Source organism: Chlorocebus sabaeus, chromosome 11 (genome assembly GCF_047675955.1).
Source record: "Chlorocebus sabaeus isolate Y175 chromosome 11, mChlSab1.0.hap1, whole genome shotgun sequence".
In the NCBI taxonomy this organism is placed as follows: Eukaryota; Metazoa; Chordata; class Mammalia; order Primates; family Cercopithecidae; genus Chlorocebus; species Chlorocebus sabaeus.
Window position 1 is genome coordinate 1,025,988 of NC_132914.1, and position 23,911 is coordinate 1,049,898.

The 23,911-nt window shown below is 37.7% G+C and overlaps 1 protein-coding gene across 15 annotated transcripts in view; it reads left to right on the forward strand.

Annotated features, from left to right (window-relative positions):
* Positions 1 to 23,911, forward strand: part of WNK1 (WNK lysine deficient protein kinase 1) — a 156,613-nt gene that overhangs the window by 69,011 nt on the left and 63,691 nt on the right. For all 15 annotated transcript variants that reach the window (XM_007967122.3, XM_037988649.2, XM_037988650.2 and 12 more), the window contains exons 3-4: positions 5,067 to 5,287; positions 8,009 to 8,166. In XM_007967122.3, the coding sequence (XP_007965313.3) occupies positions 5,067 to 5,287; positions 8,009 to 8,166 (379 nt within the window). The remainder of the gene's footprint in view (positions 1 to 5,066; positions 5,288 to 8,008; positions 8,167 to 23,911) is intronic.

Here is a 23,911-nt window from a genome sequence, read left to right on the forward strand (position 1 = left end):
CGTATAATCCTTTTACTATGCGATTGGGTTTGGCTTGCCAATATTTTGTTGAGAGTTTTTACATCTACATTAATAACAGTGTTGGTCTGTAGTTTTCTTGTGGTATCTTCAGTGTCAGGGCAATACTGGCCTCATAGAATGATTTAGAAAGTGTTTCCTCCACTTCTACTTTTTGGAAGAGTAGGATTTGTTTTAATTCTCCTTTAAATGTTTGGTAGAACTCATCAGTGAAGCCATCCAGTCCTAGAGTTTTCTTTGGAGATTAAATAATTTAAATGTATTTATTTTTCTTTTGTAGTATACCGTTTTGATTCCTTTCTCATTTCCTTTTGTGTATATATTTAGATATTTTTCAGTGGTTACCTTGAGGATCACAACTAACATCATAAACCTCCAACAGCTTACCCTGAATTGATACCAACTTAGCTTTCATATTATAGCATACAAATCTCTGATCCTATACAGCGTCACTCTTCCTTCCCATTTTAGGTTTTCGTTGTCTCAGATTTTATCTTTATACATTGTGTACCCATTAACATAGTTTTATAATCATTATTTTACGTACATTTGTCTTTTAAATCATGTAGGAAATAAAAGGAGTTATAAACCAAAAATACATTAATATTGGTTTTAATATTTAGATGTGTGATGGACTTTACCAGAGATTTGATTTGGTTTTATGGCTTCAAGTTATTGTCTAGTGTTCTTTTATTTCCTCTAAGGATTCTCTTTAGCATTTCTTATAGGGAAGGTGTACTACTATCAAACTCCTCCAGCTTTTATTTACCTGGCAGTGTCTTAATTTCTCTTTCATTTCTGTAGTATAATTTTGCTGGATATATAATTCTTGGTTGGCAGTCTTAAGTTTTTTGGGGGGTTTTGCTTTTGTTTCTTTTAGCACTTTAAACGTGTCATTCCACTGCTTTCTGCCCTCCATGGTTTTTGCTGAAAAATCAGCTCATAATCTTATTGAGGATCCCATGGTCATAAGTCACCCTCCCTTGCTACTTTAAAGATTCTCTCTTTGTCTTTGCCTTTTAGCAGTTTGAATATAATGTTTCTCATTGTGGATCTATTTGCATTTATCCTTAGAGTTTGTTGAACTTTTTGGATGTGTAGCTTCATGTCTTTTACTAAGTTTGGGAAATTTGTGGCCATTATTTTCTTAAATATTCTTTTTGTTCTTTTCTCTCTTCTTTATCTGGGACTCCCATTGTGTATATTTTGGTCAACTTGATGGTGTCCCACGGGTCTCGTAGACTCTGCTCATTTCTGCTCCTCAGACTGTATAGTTTCACTTCCTATTTTCAAGTTGATTGCCTTTTTCTTCCTTGTGTTCACGTATGCTGTTGAAATCCGTTAGTGAATCTTCACTGTGTTTTTCAGCACCTGAATTTCTACTTGGTTCCTTTTTAAAGTTTCTGTCTCTGTTGATATTCTCTACTTGAATGGAATATTCTTTGTACTCAACATTTGGCAACCATTGTTCTCAGCATTTAGTCTACCAGTTTTTGGCATAGGTACTGTAGTTATCCCCATTTAACCATGAGTTGATTGTTTTTAGTAAATATCTTAGTACTGAAGTACTGATTAAGAGCTCTCCTTATGAGAGTGGAGCTTTTCAGCAACTGGGTTTTTTCTTCAATGTGATTGGGCAAAAATCAGTCATAATGGAAGACCCTGAAGTGCTTGATATATCAGAGACATCTTTTTTTTTTTGGAGGTGAGTCTGTCGCCCAGGGTGGAGTGCAGTGGCATGATCTCGGCTCACTGCAACCTCCACCTCCCGGGTTGAAGCGATTCTCTGACCTCAGCCTCCCGAGTCGCTGGGACTACAGGTGCATGCCACCATGCCCAGCTAGTTTTTATATTTTTAGTAGACACCGTGTTTCACCATATTGGTCAGGCTGTTCTTGAACTCCTGACCTCAGGTGATCCACCCACCTCAGCCTCCCAAAGTGCTGGGAGTGAGCCAGCGTGAGCCATTGCACCCGGCAGAGACATCTTTTTTTTGGTCCGGTCTGCACTGATGGTGCCTGATTGTCACTTTTCTTTCTCAAGATGTGGTTGGTTATGGTGATTTTAATTAATATTCACATTTCTAGAAACCACTTTTCATTCTCACCAAACTTAGCTTCTCTGAGTTTAGAAATGTTCCATTTGTAGTATGGAGCAGATTGGATCCTTTCTTGTCCTTATACTTTCCTTATGAACGTTGCTATAATAATCATGTTTGTACACAATTCCCCTAGAATAGGTTCCTAAAATGAAATGTGAATCATAATATATGTGTAATTTTCATTTGAATAGTGTTTGAGACAAAGATATGATTTCCTGCTGGCTGGGATAATCTTGAAGGTCTTTACTAAAATGATAGATACAATTTAAGTAGATCTTAAAGGATAGACAGGCTTTCTGTAATTAGGGAGGTGCTACGGGAATAGTTAAGAGAGAGAGAGAAGTAATATAAAGTTCATGGTAGGATACCCTTTTGTTTAAAAATAGGATGTTTATAAGAAGGACTAATGACAAACAAAGTTTCCAGTATTTTAATATAAAATTCTAAAAACTATATAGAAAAGGCAAAAGCACCATACAGTGAGCACACACTCAGCACCAAGATTCTATTGTTACTTTTTGCATCACTTGCATTACCATATTATTAATACATCCGTTTATTCATCATCCTATCTTACTCATTCCATAATAAAATAAATAGTAGATATCATTATGCTTCACCTATAAACCCTTCAGTATGCATTTCATTAGAGTTCTAATATTTGTGTACTTTTTCTGTTTTTTTTTGGTTTTTTTTTTTGTTTTTTTTTTTTGGAGATGGAGTCTCGCTCTGTCACCCAGGCTGGAGTGCGGTGGCGCGATCTCAGCTCACTGCAAGCTCTGCTGCCTCCCAGGTTAATGCCATTCTCCTGCCTCAGCCTCCCTAGAAGCTGGGACTACAGGCACCTGCCATCAAGCCCGGCTAATTTTTTTGTATTTTCAGTAGAGACGGAGTTTCACTGTGTTCGCCAGGATGGTCTCGATCTCCTGACCTCGTGATCCGCCCGCCTCGGCCTCCCAAAGTGCTGGGATTACAGGCGTGAGACACCGGGCCCGGCCTGTGTACTTTTTCTTTTACCTCCAAGCAGCATCAGGATATAATAAATTATTATCATATGATTGAATGAGTTTTGACAAGGCATTCATTTGTGTAACCAAAACTCTCAAGATAGAGAACATTTCCATCATATCAGAAAATGCCCTTATGCCACTTTCCAGGCAGCCTTTTCCTTACCCTCCATCCAGCATTACTGTTTTGATATATTTTTTAAACCACAAAACCCACTTTTGCTATTAGTTTTCTTCAATTAACCCACCCAAATGAAGTACAATTTTTAGTTCTGCTATTTGATTTTTAGTTAGATCTGGATCTCTGCATGTTTTTCATTTTAAGTAGTTGCCCTGAAGATTACATTTACGTTGTTACTTTTCACTATTTAGGACAAATACTGTACAATTTCATGTAAAATATAAGACCTTTGCACAAATGAAGTTTTCATTTAACCCCTCTACCACTTGTTTTGTATGTTGTAATTTTCATATCTTACATAAGTACATAGAAAATGGTAAGTCATTATTAAATGGGAGTAATTATAGGACCTATTCAACAAAATTGGAATACTAAATGCAGGAAACAGTGACAGCCAAGTGTTAAGAGTATAGAAAATTTTAGCTCAACAAATAGAGAATATCAGTAAAGACATAGAAATTATAAAAATGAAACATTCAGGAACTGAAAAACAATAACTATATAATATAATATGTAAGCATATCGTATATATCACAGTATTATAGATTTTCCTTTAATCGTGTGTGTATCTTAAAGATACTGAAAGGAAAATGTAGTCTTTTATATTTAACATTTTTAGTGCTCTTTTTTTCCCCTGAATATTGCCAGATAAAGTAGGCATTGGCACTCAATCCTCAGATGTATCTTTTCTACAATGGGTAGCATCAGAGGTCTCTGTTCAGTTCTTTTAGCATGCTTGGGCTGCTTGGAATCTTTCCTACATACACGTATTTCAGAGGCAGAGTGAATACACAGAATTTAGGACTCTCCTTTGGTGCCTGCTTTCTGAGATTTCCTCCTTTCCTTTCTAGATCTGTGCTGTCCAATAGAACTTTCTGCCATTATGGAAATGTTGTATAGTGTATACCATCCAGAATGGTAGCTATTTGCTTCATGTGGCTGTTGAGCACATGAAATGTGGCTAGTGCAGTTGAGAAATGGAATTTTTAATTTAAATCTACATTTGAGTAGTCACATTTGGCTAGTGGCAACTTTATTGAACAGACCATCCTTGCAGAAAGGTCTGTTAGCACTGTTCTTGATGCTGTGGTCATTGCAAACTCAGTCCCCATTTCTGTCTGGGGTTTAGCAGACCCGCAGAATCAGAACAGGGCCTTTTCTTAGGTACAAATGTATTATGAAGAAGGAAACTCAAGCAGTACTTTCCCTTTGTCCCTGCCAACTATGACTGATTTTGATTGCTTTCCAGAGCCTTCAAGTAATAGTTGTTTTGTGTATTTTTACTAGAGTTTATAAATACATCTGTGTCTGATAGAACTACTGCACTATTTAAGAGAAGCAGAACTCCACCTGTTAATCATTTAAGTGGTGACCTAATTTTAAGGAATTCATATTTGGTGCTTTGTTATCGTAATTTTCTTACCAATCACTAATTAAATATTTTTGGTTCTGAAATATTTAGCTGATATAGCCAGCTTCATCTCCCATTTCTTTAAGAAAAAACTAGTTACTTAATACTATCATTGTTTAGATGAAAAAGTATTTGGAAGACTTATTTTTCTGTGTCTCTTAATAGAATTTTTATTTTAAACTATCGTAGCCCCGCTTACTAAAAGTATTACTAACCTTTAATGTTACTGAATCTTAGTATTCTAAATTTGATATTCCCATCTCCAGTCATGTTAGAATTTAATGGAATTCTTCAAAGCAACAAACTGCTATCGTTGATAACTTGTTTGGTATACTTTGCTTTTTCTAGGTATCTGAAAAGGTTTAAAGTGATGAAGATCAAAGTTCTAAGAAGCTGGTGCCGTCAGATCCTTAAAGGACTTCAGTTTCTTCATACTCGAACTCCACCTATTATTCACCGCGATCTTAAATGTGACAACATCTTTATCACGGGCCCTACTGGCTCCGTTAAGATTGGAGACCTTGGTCTGGCAACCCTGAAGCGGGCTTCCTTTGCCAAGAGTGTGATAGGTATGTTTCAGGTGTACCTTGGAGCCTGACTGGCTTTCTGACATTCCTTTGATTTAGAATCCTGGCCCTGTCAGAGTTTTAAGTGATATAAACCTTAAGAAATTCATAGCTTGAACTCAGGAGGTGATCCGTTCTACTTACGAGATGTAGGATTCTCTACATTTGTGCTTCTTGGAATCATCTTAGAGGCTGTTGATAACACTACATTACAAGGAATAAAGTGAACTTTGTTGATAAAACCTAATGTAACAGTCTTTTTTGTTGTTGTTGTTGAGATGGAGTCTCTCTGTGTCACCCAGGCTGGAGTGCAGTGGTGCGATCTCAGTTCATTGCAACCTCCACCCACCGGGTTCAAGTGATTCTTGTGCCTCAGCCTCCCGAGTAGCTGGGATTACAGGCATGCATCACCACGCCTGGCTAATTTTTGTATTTTTAGTAGAAATGGGGTTTCACCATGTTGGCCAGGCTGGTCTCGAACTCCTGGCCTCAAGTGATCCACCTGCCTCAGCCTCAAGTGCTGGGATTACAGGCATGAGCCACCTTGCCCAGCCAGCCATCTTTTCATTACATACTGTTGATACTTAATATTATGCACTATTTATGTAATACATACAGTATGTCACTTCATGAAAGAAATGGAATTTATGTTTAGTTTTACTTCCTAAAATTAAAAGATAAAAATTAAATTTTTAGACATATAAAATGTCTGTTGGGTATATATGTGTATTCAAGAATATTGGCCAAGCACAGTTGGCTCATACCTGTAATCCCAGCACTTTAGGAGGCTGAGGTGGGAGGATCACTTGAGGTCAGGAGTTTGAGACCAGTCTGGCCAACCTGGAAAAACTCTTATCTCTATTAAAAATACAAAAAAAAAAAAAAAAATTAGCCAGGTATGGTGGCAGGTGCCTGTAGTCCCAGCTACTTGGGAGGCTGAGGCAGGAGAATCGCTTGAATCCGGGAAGTGGAGGTTGCACTGAGCTGAGATTGCACCACTACACTCCAGCCTGGGCAACAGAGCAAGACTCCGTCTCCAAAAAAAAAAAAAAAAGAATATCTAGCCTCCTAACATTTTGTGAAAATAAATATGACAATTCATTCTGAAAAGTTGGTTTTATCAACTTTTTTCTTAGTCTGACTCTTCAGAAGTTATGATCTATCTAAAAGAGTATTTCTCAACCTCAGTACTACTGAGATTTGGGGTTGGACAATTCTTTCTTGTAAGGGGCTGTCTTGTACATTGTAAGACTCGAGCAGCATTCCCAGCCTCTACCCACTAGATACCAGTAGCACGCTCCCTGTCTGTCTTCTAGTTGTTATGACCAAAAGTGCGTCCAGACATTACTATATATGGCTCCTAGAAGACAAAATTGCCCCCTGTTGAGAATCACTTATCTAAAGAACAAGGCTGTCCCTTTCAGACTTTATATGTTAGAAACTCAAAGCTGGAAAAACAATTTAATGCCTATTTTGATAAACTTTCACTCTATGAAGAGGGTATCACAATTTAAAAACTTGAAGTCTTCATAAACACTCTGTTTACTCCCTCCAAAAGGTGAGAATAACAAAAGAAACCCATTAATTTTTAAGTGAACTTGGATCCTAGGTATTACTAGGAAAATCACAGAACACCAGTTATTTGTACATCTTTCAAAAACAGTGTTCTCCTTGGAATATTATGTAACTTCAGTTAGGAACACTTTCACCTTTTCTTATAATACATTCACAAGAAGAATGGGAACAGTGTCATTTAAAGCTGAATTTCTTTTTTTGCCTTCTTCACAGGAAACATTTCTTTGATTGTCTTTGGCATCCTGAAATCCCTGACCCAATAGAGTTTTTATTTTCTTTGTTCATTAAATCATAGTGTGCATGTCTGTTTCTTGGAATGCCTTATAATTTGAAGTATGCAGACCTAATTTTCTGGAAGCATTATAAAACTTAGTCTTGTGAGATCACACACTGTGCTCATAAATCAGTCTGTATTTGGGTTCTATATTTGTTTGTGTATTTGTCTTTTTGCCTGTAGGATGTCCCTCACTATATTTCTTGTGTCTGTAGTAGGCTTATTTGTGTACTACAGGTGCGATGGTAAGTATGTGAAGAAAAGGGCTCTGGTGAGTGGCCTTTGGAGACAATTACATTTTATTTCATTTTTTAAAAAGTGTATTGAATATCGAGTTTTTCACTGCAAGGCCTTCTTAAAAAGTGAAACTAATCAGATTGAGTGTTAATGCCAAGAATGTAGCTGTAAATATTAACCTACAACTACCATACATTAGTGGACACACAAGTATTTTGATCTTTTTAAACCCATCATCTTATCTTACAGATGTGCCATTATATCTGTTTTGTTCCTTGCATAGTGTCTTTCCTTTTTCTTCTATTTGTTTTCAATATGAATTATATTAGTTTATCTCTTAGCCAAGGCTTTATTTTGACATATTGTTTAGAGAAATTCATTTTACACAGTAAATCAATAAATAGATCCTTGACCTTATTCCAGTTTCATATAAAGGCCTTGCAGTGGAAGATCTTTTACGAGATATTTGATGGAACAGACTGACTGAGAAGATTTCCTTCCTCTTTTTCCCCCCTTTCCTTTTTTCTCCCCATTCCAATTTCTTCTCTCTCACAGGTCAACCCCTCTGCTTCTCTCCCCGGTGAGTAACGTCTGAAGCTTCTGCTCGCATTGAGTCTGAATCGTTCTTTTAATTTAAGGTACCCCAGAGTTCATGGCCCCTGAGATGTATGAGGAGAAATATGATGAATCCGTTGACGTTTATGCTTTTGGGATGTGCATGCTTGAGATGGCTACATCTGAATATCCTTACTCGGAGTGCCAGAATGCTGCGCAGATCTACCGTCGCGTGACCAGTGTAAGTCCTCCCCTAACTGATTGTTGAACTTGGGTTATATCTAACAAAGAATCCCAAGGTGGATGACATCAAACCATGTAAAAGAGGACAATAGTGGAAGGCATACTGAGTGAACTGTTGGAGTGGTGGTGGTGGTGTTGAGGTATGTGTAAGGCTATTGCTCATGATACAGTGAAAGATAAAGATCAAAGAACCACTAGTTTATCCTGTACCCACCTTGCATTCATTTAAATCTTTATGATGTTTAGAAACACACCCTCATTGCCTACTTTTTAACCCCCTATTAATTCAGCTAAACTCCCATTTTCTCCTACCACATAGGTCAGAGTTAAAAGTAATGTTTTTAATTCAAGATGCTTTGTCAAATTAATTTGTTCACTGACTTTTCTCTGAATGACTTGATATGATTTATTAAATCTTATATATTAGTACCTACAATATATAAGGCATAAATAAATACCTTTTTGTAGTTTAAATTACCCATGGTAGTTCATGTCTGCTGACAGATATTTTCTACAGCTGTCTAATTGAAACCTGAAAGGTAGTTGTTATGATTCACTTCACTTTATCACTGCATACTTCATTATGCTACTCTAAAATACATTTTCTTACATAACCATATTATGCCTGAAAAAATTAACAATCATTTCTGGATCATCCAACACCCTGAACCTGTTCAGATATTCTCTCCATTGTTTCAAAAATGTCCGTTGACAGTGTTCAAAATAGGCTCCATCAAGGTCTACAAAATGTATTTTATTGTTGTAGTTCTTAATCTAGAACTATTGCTTTTACTTTCATTTTCTGCATGCCAGAGATTTATTGAAAAACTTGGATTATTTTGAGGAATGTTCCACATTCTGAATTTTCCTTGTAGTGTCATTTAACTGGTTTATTCTTCTACATTTCTGTAAAGAGAAGTTTACCTTAAAATAGTTGGGGTAGGTAAACAACGTAAAAATAATTTTGTCTTTTTTACTCGCATTCACCCCAGAGTGTACGTTGTCGTTTTCCAGAGGCTGTATGACACTGCACATGTGATACTGCACATGTGATACTGCACATACGATACTGCACATGTGATACTGCACATGCGATACTGCACATGTGATACTGCACATACGATACTGCACATACGATACTGCAGCAGAGTACATGCAGAAGCAGATACAAGAATTCATTTGTAAGGCCGGGCGCGGTGGCTCACGCCTGTAATCTCAGCACTTCGGGAGGTCGAGGCGGGTGGATCACTTGAGGTCAGGAGTATGAGACTAGACTGGCCAACGTGGTAAAACCCCATCTCTACTAAAAATACAAAAATTAGCCGGGTGTTGGCGGTGCGCCCCTGTAATCCCAGCTACTCTAGAGGCTGAGGCCCGAGAATCTCTGGAACCCAGGAGGTGGAGTTTGCAGTGAGCCAGGATTGTGCCACTGCACTCCAGCCTGGGTGACAGAGTAAGACTCTGTCTCAAAAAAAAAAAAAATTCATTTGTCTTCCATTAAACCTTTTTTTTTTTTTTTTTTTTGAGACAGAGTCTCGCTCTGTTGCCCAGGCTGGAGTGCAGTGGCCGGATCTCAGCTCACTGCAAGCTCCACCTCCCGGGTTTACACCATTCTCCTGCCTCAGCCTCCTGAGTAACTGGGACTACAGGCGCCCGCCACCTCGCCCGGCTAGTTTTTTGTATTTTTTAGTAGAGGCGGGGTTTCACCAGGTTAGCCAGGATGGTCTCGATCTCCTGACCTCGTGATCTGCCCGTCTCGGCCTCCCAAAGTGCTAGGATTACAGGCTTGAGCCACCGCGCCCAGCCTAAACTATATTTTTAAAAAGATTACAAAAATGTAAAACAATACCAATCTTATCACTAAATTTGTCTTGTTTTGGAAAATACTGAATTTTTAATTTTAAATATTATATATTTGTAACATAATGAGTTATAATTTTAAATGAATTAATAAATATTTTTAAACTTTCTCAGGTTTACCATCTGTCATGGTAAATATTAATAGATGTAACACACATAGACAAAATCCCTCTGAGGTCTCCAGTAATGTAAATTTTAAGAGTATAAAGGGGTCCTGAGACAAAAGTTTGAGAACCACTGTTCAAAAGTCTTGATAAAATTTAGGCTAAACATTTTTTGCAAGGATACTTAATATGTGGTGCTGTATATGTTATATTGCACCAAGAGGCTCAGAGTATCTCATTATCTCATTTTTAGTAATGTAATTTAATTGAATTTTGATATAGAAGATGTAATTATAAATTGCTTATTTAGATTTTGATAGCTGAACAGAATGGAAGCGTTTATTTTTTTGTTATTTATTTTTTATTTTTTTGAGACGGAGTCTCCCTCTGTCGCCCAGGCCAGAGTGCAGTGGCATGATCTCGACTCACTGCAAACTCCGCCTCCCGGGTTCATCGCGTTCTCCTGCCTCATCCTTCCGAGTAGCTGGGACTACAGGCGCCCGCAACCACTCCGGGCTAATTTTTTGGTATTTTTAGTAGAGGTGGGGTTTCACTGTGTTAGCCAGGATGGTCTCGGTCTCTTGACCTCATGATCCACCCGCCTCGGCCTCCCAAAGTGCTGGGATTACAGGCGTGAGCCAGAAATGTTTATTATTAAAAACTGATAGGAAACATTTTGCTTTAGGTAGACCAAATTTTACCTCTTCATAAAGGCTTGGAAGAAGTCTTTGGAGTCAGAGATTAATTATAATTATTTATTGCTGTGAATATTCTTTCAGTATCCTTGTGTATTTGTATGTGATTCTGTTGCTGATGGATATGGAGCTACTTTGGACAATTAGTTTAATTTCATGTGAAGTGTAAGAACTGGTGGAGGTTTCATACCCAGTAAAAATGACAGCTGTTGTTTTCAGAGAAAGCAGCATAACTGTCAAGTTACTTCTGGCTTTGTAATTGGGATGGTATTTTGTCAGTTATTATTATCGGGTGTGTGTCTCCAAGTCTTTGGCCTGAGGCCTTACTGTTAAATTTATTAACCTCTTTTTTTTTTTTTCTGAGACGGAGTCTCGCTCTGTCTCCCGGGCTGGAGGGCAGTGGCGCAGTCTCGCCTCACTGCAAGCTCCGCCCCCCGGGTTCCCGCCATTCTCCTGCCTCAGCCTCCCGAGTAGCTGGGACCACAGGCGCCGCCACCGCGCCCGGCTAATTTTTTTGTATTTTTAGTAGAGACGGGGTTTCACCGTGTTAGACAGGATGGTCTCGATCTCCTGACCTCGTGATCCGCCCGCCTCGGCCTCCCAAAGTGCTGGGATTACAGGCGTATTAACCTCTTCTTAATACTCACCCAGATTCTAATACATGTTATAATTGTAATCCCTGAAGCACTAACTCTCAATTTGGGCTGAATGGGGGCAGGATAAATTTTTTTTTATGCCTTCAGATGATTTTGATAAGTACCCTAGTCATTATTCTACATTTATGCCCTTAGAAAGCTCATCTGCTTTGCCTCTCAGAGTTCTGTATCATCATTCCCAGTTCATGTCTCTTATTATTCCCCTTTCTTCCCCTGATGCATAGTAATTTACATTCTCTTTTTATTTTCCCCTTTGAGCATAGGGTAGACTGTTTATTGGGTAATGTCATCTTTTATTTTGTTTAAAATTGTAGAAAACTTAAGAGGTATATTTGATTTCTTGTTTTTTACTCACTACTTCCACTACTTCCAGTTTATAAGGTTCTTGCTTCAGAATACCTCTTAGATGCAAGCCTTCTTCATTCCCATTGCCACAACTCTGATTTCACATCTTCGTTACTTCACACCTTGCATTATATTCCAGAAGTAGTTTACACTGTGAATTTATTTTTTTATTTCACTTAAACTTGTTGAGCTTTCTTGCTCTCCTTTCTTGGTATAAGGAACTTCCGATACCAGTTTGCTTATATCAGAGCAAGTACAAATTCTTAATCTTTTGCTATTCTTCATCTTCATCCAAGCACTTTATTTTAGTTAAATCATTATCTCACACATATGCCACATCCTTTCCTGTATTCCTATCCATTTGTAAATGTTATATAATACTGTACCTCTTCTATAAGCTTTTCTGCTGTCCAGTCAATCCATATACTTAACAGTCTTCCTCCATGACATTTTATCTGATTGGTTTCACTGTATAATGATCTTTGCCTTTTCTGAGCTGATTCTTCTGAACTGATACGAATTATAAAATTTTGTTTATAATTGGTTATTCTACTTATAAACTCATAAATACAATTAATGTACTTACTGCTTATTATTTTTATTGCTTTATATTCTTTAAAATATTTTAATCTAGTACATTTGTATAATTTCATCCTTTTCCAAAGCACTATCCTAAACACAAAATAAATCCCAGTGTCAATAAATGCAACATTTTCTGAATCCCTCCTATGTCCCATGCCCAGAGCTTGATACTAAGTAAAGGTGAATAATCACATTTCCTGTCTTCAGAAAACTACCTCTAATATAGAAGATTAATATGTGAACAAAGAATTATAATTACATTATGGTGGGTATTTTAATAGACACAAGCACTAAGGAGAGTGGAGGAACAATGGTTAACCCTGCTATGGATTAGGGAAGATTTCACAAAAAGAGCGTTTTATGAACTGTCAAAAAGAAAAGGTGGAAGAATGGTGAGAGGCCATTCTAAGAAGCAGGAATAGGATTTACATGAATGCTGAGGTGCCAAACATGGTAGTACAATGGAAGGAAAGGCAAATTGATCAAATAGAGTGAAGCTGTTGTCTTGTGGTTGTAAAGGAGGGACAAATCAATTGCTACTTAGTTTCTCCTGCTCCCAGATCCTGTCTCATCTCAGAGCAGAGAGTTTGGGGTCAGTAATTAAGAGGCAAACTTCTGACTCCTGGTACGTGTATTTTTGCTGCTATTATATTGTTGTGTTTTAATGGTGAAAGAGATCTTATTTGTTTATAGGCTTTTGGAAGGAGCAAGAGGAAGAGAGAGAGAAGTAGAAATCATGGTGGGTGGTGGTGGATAGGATAGAGTAATATCCAGGATTCAGTGGGCTTGTGACATGGTATAATGGTAAGTCTTGATAGGGAAGGTTTTCTCCTGAGGTGAGATAAGGGAAGCAAGATGGGTTTTGGAAGCAAAGTCTTGGGTTCACATCCCTGCCCTAGTTATTGCCATACTATGTTGAGCAATTCACTTAATTTCTCTATACTTCAACTATTTGGTTCTCTGTAAAAGAGATACCATTACCCTCTTACAGATTACTTAGCACAGTGGCTGGTACTGGTACTGATAGTAAACTCTGGTTATTTTCTGTGAAATATGAGTTGTCATCTTCTTAGGGGTGTGTGTAGAATGAAAGATGGTCTTTAAGAATGATAAAGGCTTAAAAAATAACATCTATGAAACTTTGAACTGATTAGAAAATAATAATTGTGAAGCAGCACCAGGCATCCAGAATCTTCCTTTTTAGTGTTGATAAACACTATTATGTAAACAATGAATATATTGTTTGTACTCATGTCTATATGTATGCAAGTAGAAAAGGGCAAATTTTTACCTATTACATACTTATTTCTTGTGAATAACCAATAAATAATAGGCTGGGCCTGTAGACTCACGCCTATAGTCCCAGCACTTTGGGAAGCTGAGGTAGGCGAATCACTTGAGCTCAGGAGTTCGAGACTAGCCTGGGTAACATGATGAAACCTTATCTCTACAAAAAATATAAAAATTAGTTGGCCGTGGTGGTGCATGCCTGTCGTCCCAGCCACTGGGAGGCTGAGGTGGAAGGATTGCCTGAGCCGGGGAGGTGGAGGTTGCAGTGAGCCTAGATTGTGCCATTGCACGCCAGCCTGGACAATAGAGTGAAAGCCTGTCTTAAAAAAACAACAAAAAAACCCACAATAGCTTAGATTGCTAAATTGGTCCTCAGTTTTCTATATTCTGAATTCTGTGTATCAGGGTTTGAAGAATGGAATATAAATTATTGACATAAATGAATTAGGTTTCATAGGAGAAAAGTTAATTTTACTTGGTGTCTTTTCTACTTAATAAATTTCATCTGTGTATTTGTGAATATTTATTAATTATAAACTGTGACCAAGCACTATACTAGGTATTGGGGATATACCAAGTCAAAAAGTTGTGTGAAAAAAAAAAAATGTTGATAGAAGTCGAGAAGTTGACTAGGCGTGATAGCTCACGCCTGTAATCCCAGCACTTTGGGAGGCCAAGACTGGGGGATCACTTGAGGTCAGGAGTTTGAGACCAGCCTGGCCAACATGGTGAAACCCCAGTCTCTACTAAAAATACAAAAATTAACTGGGCATGATGGCATGCACCTGTAATTGCAGCTCCTTGGGAGGCTGAGGTAGGAGAATCACCTGAACCCAGGAGACAGAAACTGCAGTGAGCTGAGATAGCACCATTGTACTCCAGCCTGGGTGACACAGCAAGACTTAGTCTCAAAAAAAAAAAATTTTTTTTTTGATAACTCTATTAGAGTGATAAGGTTTGTGTCTAGAATAGATGGGAGATAAAGGGTGAGAAGCTGAACTAGGTTTATTGTTACAGCACAGCAAACTCAATCATTTCTTTTTGCCCAAAATATATGACTAATGCCATCAGATTTTTTAATTAAAACATGAAATGAAGTAATTATGGAGGAAATATAAGCCAGTAGATTCAAAACTGAGGGGAAAAATAACAAAAGTTGTAGTGGATCAAAGTTGATTTGTAGATCAACATGCTATATGAGTGATATTGCTAAACAGTAACAGGCGTTTCTGTTCTGTGACTCCTGAGCCTTAATTTCCTCATGATTGTGATAGTCATAACTGCCAGGCCTGCTAAGGTTGTGAAGAACAAATCTGTTGAAATTACATAAGAAAGTACATTTGAAAAAGTTTAGAAATGCATTTGTTGTGTTTGACATATAACTAGATTGACTCTGAAATGTCCTCTATCAATAGATTCTTGGTGTTTCAGAAGGGTTTGACTTAGGGTTTCTGCCACAAAAGACTGGGAGGATAGTAGCAGTAACTAGCTGTTTTAAGTGTAATGAGGCTCATATTTGCACAGAAGTTACAAAATCTGTGACTGATATATTCAAGGAATTTTATTTTTAAAAATACCTCCAACTTTTCAATAAAAAAGTAAATAGATGACAAATTATTCTGTGTAGAGATAAATATCTAGATATTAAAACTTAAAAGTATGATTCTGATTACATAATCAAGTCATAGGCTTTCAGTAGTCCTTAAAGTCTGCTTTCTATCCTTCAGTGAATTTTTGAACTTTGTTAATAGAATATTTTGTGCTTATCAAATTAAACATTAGAAGACTTTTGGGGACTTGATTGATTCTCTGCATGGCATAATGTGCCAAGTCAGAGTATTAATCAGGAATAATTTTCTTTTTTGTATGTGCATACTAAAAATGTACATTTAGATTTTTTTCTAGCAGCGTTACTGAATATATTATATAATTAACCCATTTAAAGTGTATAATTCACTGGTTTTAGCATGTTCACAGTGTTAAAAGAAAAACTTAAGCCAAATTAAATTTAAAGGTATTTAATTGAGCAATGAACGATTCGTGAATTGAGCAGCCCCCAGAATCACAGCAGATTCAGAGAGACTCCAGGGATGCCTCATAGTCAGAACGGATTTATAGACAAGAAAAAGGGATGTGACATACAGAAATCAGAAGTGAGATACAGAAACAACTGTTTCTGTACAGCTTGCTGGTTACAGCTTGCTGTTTGCCTTATTTGAACACAGTTTGAACACTCAGCAATGTATGAGTGGTTGAAATATGGCCACTAGGGCTGAGCGCGGTGGCTCATGCCTGTGATCCCAGCACTGTGGGAGGCTGAGGCAGGCATATCACCTGAGTCCAGGAGTTTGAGACCGGCCTGGCCAACACGGTGAAACCTTGTCTCTACTAAAAATATAAAAATTAGCCGTGCGTGGTGATGGGTGCCTGTAATCCCAGCTACTTGGGAGGCTGAGGCAGGAGAATCGCTTGAACCCAGGAGGCAGAGGTTGCAGTGAGCCAAGATCACGCCATTGTACTGCTGCCTGGGTGACAGAGTGAGACCCTGTCTCAAAAAAGAAAGAAAGAAAGAAATTTGGCTGTTGGGATTGGCCAAGCCTCAGCAGTTGTTAGTTACAGGCACATACTCCTAAGTTAGGTCTTCAGTCTTGTCTACCTATTAAGTTAGGTTGCAGTTAGTCCGCAGAGACTCAAATTAGAAGTACAAAGTCCTTCTTGGGCCATATTTAGTTTGCTTTAACAATAGGTATGTGCAACCATCACCACAGTCAACTTTAGAATAATTTTATCACATGATAAAGAAATTCTGCACCCTGTAGCAATCACTTTTCTATACAAACATTCCCCCAACTCCTGTGCAACCCCTAATCTGTTTCTGTCACTATAGATTTTTCTGTTCTGGACATTTCATCTAAATAGTCATTTAATATGTGGTCTTTTGTGACTAGCCTCTTTCACTTGGTATAGTGTTCTCAAGGTTCGTCCATGTTGTAGCAAATGTTCATGCTTCATTCCTTTTTAAGTCTGAGTAGTAATATTCCATTGTGTGTGTGTGTGTGTATATATATATATATATAAACACAATTGTTTAGCCATTTATCCATTGGTAGACGTTTGGACTGTTCCTACCATTGGCTGTTGTGAATAGAGCTGCTATGAAGAATATTCATGTGCAAGTTTTTGTTTGAATATCTGTTTTTACTTCCTTTAGGTATATACCTGGAAGTGAAATTGCCATGCATATATGTTAATCCTATGTTTAACCATCTGAGGAACTGCCAGCCTATTTTCCAATAGCTGTACCATATTACATTCCCACCATCAGTGTGAGAAAATTCTGATCTCTCCATATGCTTGCCAACTCTTGTTGTTGTTGTTGTTATTATTATTATTATTATTTATTTTTGGAGACAGAATCTCGCTCTGTCACCCAGGCTGGAGTGCAGTGGCATGATCTCGGCTCACTGCAATTTCCGCCTTCTGGGCTCAAGCGATTCTCCCGCCTCAGCCTCCTGAGTATCTGGGACCACAGACACACACCACCACGTTGGCTGATTTTTTTGTATTTTTTGTAGAGACGAGGTTTTGCCATGTTTCCCAGGCTGGTCTAGAACTCCTCAGATCAAGCAATCTGCCTGCTTTGGCCTCCTAAAATGCTGGGATTACAGGTGTGAGCCACTGTGCCAACCTGTGTCTTCTTAAAAAGACAGCAGTCATTGGGTTAAGGACCCACACTGCTCCTGGATGACTTCATCTTAACTAATTACTTGTGCAATGATCTTGTTTCCAAAAAAATTCACATTGTAAGGTACTAGAGATTAGAACCACAACATATCTTTTTGAGGGACGCAGTTCAACCCCATAAACATTCGTGGGTTCATTCAACAAATATTCAAGTCTCTTCTATGTTGCAGACTGTTTTCTAGATCCTAGATATTGAATATTATTGTTATGTCAAACACAGTCCCTGTCTCTAAAGAACTTACCAAGGGAAGGAGAACAAACAAATAAAGCAAACAGTTACAATACAATAGAAAACACTTATTTTAGGGATAGGTACTTAATGAAAGCATGTAAGAGTGGTACCTAATCAAGTTTAGACAGGTTAGGTATATGGTGTTAAAGAATTAGGGAAAGACTAAGATAGTGTTGTATTTGAAGATCCACAATTTTCTCTATCTACCAGGTTTGGAAGTAGGAAAAGGAAGAAGCAAGGGATAAGGGACAAAAGGAAAACTTAGACTTTAATGTAGATCACTGAGGGGACTGTTTTAAAAGTGGGTAGGTATCATGTATGTCAACACATACAGACTTAAATTTTAGAAAGATTGTTTCTGACTGCAGAATGGAGAATGGGTTTCTGAGGAAAGACTAAATGTTGAAAACCCAGTTAAAAGGGTATTGAAGTAATCTAAGGAAAATGACTAACAGTCTGAAATAAGGAATTGTAAGAGAGAAGGCCAAAGTGGGTGGATTAGAGAGATTTTGTTTGTGAATTAGATTTGAGCTAACCTCATTTTTTTTTTCCACTTAACATTTATGAAAATAAATACTCATGTATGTATAAGATCAAACAGAATATCAAACCTGATTGTGAGGTTAAATATATAACTTTAGATTTGGAGAGTATAAAATTTATAATTTATATATGAAATGGTTTACATATTTACTAAATCATTCCTTTTATTTATTTATTTATTTAATTTTGAGACAGAGTCTTACTCTGTCCTTTAGGCAGGAGTGCGTGGCTCAGTCTCGTCTCACTGCAACCTCTGCCTCCCAGGTTCAAGTGATTTTCCTGCCTCAAGCCTCCTGAGTAACTGGGATTACAGGTGCCTGCCACCATGTGTGGCTTTTTTTTTTTTTTAAGTAGAGATGGAGTTTCACCATGTTGGCCATGCTGGTCTCGAACTCCTGACCTCAAGTAATCTGCCCACCTCGGCCCCCAAAGTGCTGGGATTACAGGCATGAGCCACAACACCTGGCCCATTCTGTCATATTCTAAATGGAATAGCAAACTATGCTTCCTGGCCAAATCCAGCCTGGTGACCATTTTTTATAGCCCATGACATACATACGGTTTTTGGTTTTGTTTTTAATTTTTTGAGAGAAAGTCTCGCTCTGTCACGCAGGCTTGAGTGCAGTGGTACAATCATAGCTCTCTGTAGCCTTGAACTTCTGGGCTCAAGTGATCCTCTTGCCTCAGCCTTCTTAATCTCTAGGACTACAGACGTGTGCCACCATATCCACCTATTTTTTTTTTTTTTGTAGAGGTGGCGTCTCACTATTTTGCCCAGACTGGTCTCAAACTCCTGGCCTCAAGTAATCCTCCTACTTTAGCCTCCCAAAATGCTGGGATTACAGTTGTGAGTACCATGCCTGGCTTGTTTTTATATTTTTTAATGTTTGGGGAAAATGTCAAAAGAAGACTATTTTATATGATACGAAAACTACATGAAATTCAAATTTCAGTGTCCATAAATAAATTTTTCTGGCATACAACCACACTCATTTGCTTCCATATTATTTATGGCTGTTTTCACACTATAATGGCTGAGTTGAGTAATTGCAACAGACTGTATGATACATAAAGCCTACAATATTTACTATTAGGCTCTTAACAGGAAAAGTTTCTCACTCCTGTGCTATAGATATCACCAGAACTTTGTAAAACATGTTCCCTGGTAGAGCTCTGTAAGAAATTACTGATCTGCAAAAGTAGTGGTGATGTTCTTCTATAAGAATGCATTAGCCTCGGTACTTGTAATAGACATGGGAATCTTGGTGCAAGCAAGTAGCTACTTTAACAGGTCAGAAAATGTATAGGCAGTCTTTTCTCTCTGTTAAGGGTAGAACTAAAACTTTAACATTTTTATTTGCCAAATGCAAACTCAAAAGCTCAGTTGAGAAGAAAATCTTCTTAAATGAAAGATGTCTTTGGTAGTAAGTTTAACAGAACCTAGAAAGACTGGTGTCACTGTTTCTGTATTCTCAGTATAGTGTTTAACCTGTTTTCAGTTGTTCAACAGCTTTTGTTTTTTATTAAACTGAGACAAAATTCATATATCATAAAATTAACCATTTTTAAGTATACAGTTCACTGGTTTTTAGTATATTCACAACGTTAATGCAGTTATCACTCCTAATTCCAGAACCTTCCCATCATCCCCAAAATGAAGCCCCATACCCGTTAGTAGTCATTTCCCATTCCCCTCTCCAACCCGTCCCCTAGCAACCACTAATCTGCTTTCTGTTTCTGGATTTGATTTTCCTATTCTAAGTATTTCATGTAAATGGAAGTATACAATAAGTGGCATTTTGTGCCTGACTTCTTTCACTTAGCAAAATGTTTGCAAGGCACATCCATTTGGTAGCATGTATCAGTACTTTTTAATGGTTAAGTACTATTCCATTGCATATATATACTACATTTTGTTCTATTCAGTAGGTTTTATTTCCCTTTAGTTCTTCAGTTTCTTCCTCTCTTTCTCATTGTTAAACTACTTAACTCTATAGCTGCCTCTTAATCTGGAGAGAGATTGAGAACAGTGTTTTAGTCCATTTGGGCTGCTATATCAATAATGCCATAAACCAGGTGGCATATAAAGCAACAACCATTTATTTCTCACAGTTCTGAAGGCTGGAAAGCCCAAGATCAAGTGCCATCAGATTTGGTATCCAGTGAGGTTCTGTTCCTCATACACCAGACTTTCTCATGTCATTTTCACATGGTGGAAGAGTCAAACAAGCCCCCTCAGGACTATTATAAGGGCAGTAATCCCTTTCACGGTTCTGCCATCATGACCTGATCTGCTCTCATGACTTGATCTCTCCTCCCAGAGACCTTCACCTCTTAATACTATCTCATTGGACATTAGATTTCCACATAAAAATGTCAGGGAGACACAGACGTTCAGACTATAGCATACATGAAGGAGAAAATTATAGTGTCTTAAAAGGTATTGTCCTAGAGCTTGGTTTATTACATCGTTGTTTATATTCATTGTGCACAGCACACTGTAGGCACTCATTAATATTTTGAAGAATAAATGATTCAAAGGAATATCAAATATAGTCAAAATTAGGCATTCTATAAATTTGGGGGAGTTGTATTTATGAAAGAGAAGTGAAATTTAAGGTGACCTTCAAAATTATCCTACTAAAATGAAGTTGAATAGCAGCAAGTAGAAACTGATGTACCTATAAAAGCAATGTATTTTATATTAATGGCAGAAAACACACTTACTTTTGCACGAACCTAATAGAATAGGAAAAACTATTTTGTGCAAATAAAGCAGAAAATAATAATAGGTAGAAAGGCTATCCCAGGACTAGAAAGGATCTTCTGTAGGTTCTCAAATCTCGGTTGTAATTTCTGAACAGCTAGCTTAACTCTTTCCATTATGGGGCTAGGTCTGTTTTTTTTTTTTTTTTTTTTTTTTTTTTTGGTAGGTATTTCCCCATAATTTTTACCCTATAATTACTCTCACCTTGTTCTTTCTTCCCTGAGACTTCATAGGGCAGACCAAATCGTAATTTCACTTGGTAGTCCCTCAAATGTTTCAAGACAGTTTTTCTAATGTTAGGAGTCCTTTTTTGTCAAGACCCATCATTGTCAATTTGTAAAACTAAAACTTGTTCCTTTGAATTTCTTGAGGGAAGGGGCTTATATTCGTTATTGGAAGAGGGAGATGCTCAACAACTGTTTTCTTGATCTTCAGGAGGTTACATAAGAAAGAAGAGAAACTGTAATTGGACATAATGAACTTGGCGACATTGTATAATATTGCAGAGGCCTTGGTGGTAAAGCTTTGAGGTTCTGTCACCTGAGAATTTTGAGACGGGATCAAGACAGCTAACAGAGACTCAAGTGATTTTTTTGTTTTGTTTTTGGAGACGGGGTCCGTCTCTGTCGCCCAGGTGGGAGTGCAGTGGCATGATCTCAGCTCACTGCAACCTGTGCCTCCTGGATTCAAGCAATTCTCCTGCCTCAGCCTCCCGAGTAGCTGGGATTACAGGTGCCTGTCACCATGCCCGGCTAATTTTTGTATTTTTAGTTAAAACGAGGGTTTTACCATGTTAGCCAGCCTGTTCTGGAACTCCTGAGCTCAAGTGATCCACCCACCTCGGCCTCCCAAAGTGCTGGGATTACAGGCATGAGCCACCACGCCCGGCCCAGGCTTGAGTGATTAGTTCAGTATGGTATTAAAAGTTATTGAGGACCCCGAAGAGCTTTTGTTTACTTGTGTTCTATCTACTTTATTATAAATTAAAATAGAATTTTAAAAAGCACTTAAAAATGATAAATAACATAAGCCCTGTATATGTTGGCATCAGAAGCATTTTTATGACAAATAAATATTTTCCAAAACAAATTTTAAAAACTTATTGAGAAGAGGGGCATTTCCACATTTTTGCAAATCTAATGTCTAGTCTAAAAGAAGATTGCTAAATTCTCATATCTGCTTTTCTATTCAGTCTGTTACAATATGTTGTTTGGGTTGAAGTAACATGAAGAAAATCTGGCCTCATGCAGATATGTAGTTGTGAAAGGAAATACTTTATAGGCCACAAGATAGGATATTGAGGACCCTGAAGGGTCTTTATACCACACCTTTGAGAACCACAGTTTTAGCAAACCATGCAAAGTGCAGTCCTCAGACCAACAGAATCAGCATCTCAGGATGTTTGTATTTAATGTAAAATTTTGGCCCCTTTCCAAGCCTGTTAAATTAAAATCTGCATTTTACATAGTACAAGGGCGATTCATATGTACATTAAAGTTTGAGAAGTATGAGCTGGGTCATTAATCCCTTAAGGTCTTTTTTAGTTCCATGTACCTTTATTTGGTTAATTAAATTAAAAGTAGGCTATATAGTATAATAGCAAAATGTTGTTTAAATAAACTATTATTCAGTCATTCATGTAAACTTTTAAGTCACATAAGTAACCAATTTGACTTAAAAATTGTATTATTATAGCATTTCTATGCAATTTTACATTTTTTCTGCCTTTTTGGTTGTTGCTTTTTTAAATTTTTCTTTATTTTCTTTATTTTTTTTGAGACGGGGTCTCACTCTGTCACCCAGGCTGGAGTGCAGTGGCGCGATCTTGGCTCCCTGCAATCTATGCCTCCTGGGTTCAAGTGATTTTCCTGCTTCAGCCTCCCAAGTAACTGAGAGGGACAACAGGCATGTGCCACCACAGCCGCCTAACATGTATTTTCTGGTAGAGACGGGGGTTTCACCATGTTGGCCAGGCTGGTCTTGAATTCCTGACCTCAAGCAATCCGCCAGCCCTGGCCTCCCAAAGTTCTGGAATTACAGGCGTGAATGACCACGCCAGGCCTGGTTGTTGCTTTTTAAAAAGGAAAACTAGTAAATCAAGCTGTAGAAAATGTGGAGTAAAAACAATTGGAACTGTGCTAGATTCCTTAGTTTCTAAGGATGCTGCAGGTGGCATACATTTGTGCTTTATTTTTCCTCTAAGCTGTGAAAATTTAGTTGTGTATGCTCTATAGTACTTAATTCTGCACTGTCCATTATTGTACTTCTTGCCTAGGAAATACTGTCTAGATTTTACCAATCTCCATTCCCATCTTCTGGCTTCTAGCAAAGAATAAAAAGGGCTATGATCTTTGTTACTTTTCTAAAAGTTTTCTTATGTTTTGGGTGCTGAGATAAATGTGGAGCGTTTAAATAAGTTCTTAGATAATATAATTTATATAATTATATAAGCAATCATGATGATTCTGTGTTGAAATAGGCCTTGAAATATTGTACCTTCTCTTAAGTCAGCTTGGGATTTAAAATTTGAATTAGTAAATTTAACTAATTTTAAAATTATGTTAGTGTCAGTCTGCTTAACTGTTGCATACTTATTAAAGAAACGTGCATGGTTATCCATTGGAAGAGGTCCTAGGGCTTCCTGATACAAACACAGCCACAGACCCCAGCCACTCTAGATTTCTGGTTTTCATTCCAGGTCTATTGTGTATACCCTGGCTATTTAGTAACCAGCAAACCACTCTCCCCTTTCTGTAGATTTAGTACTAACTTAGAAAAAGGATACAAAGAAGAGTTTGTATTGAACAACTCAGGATTGCCTTTTTAGGTGGAAGAAACAGGCTCTGGAGTTGGATCTGCTTCCTTTCAAATCCCGGTAATGTCATTGCCCAGCTGTGAGACCTTGAGCAAATTATTTACTTCTCT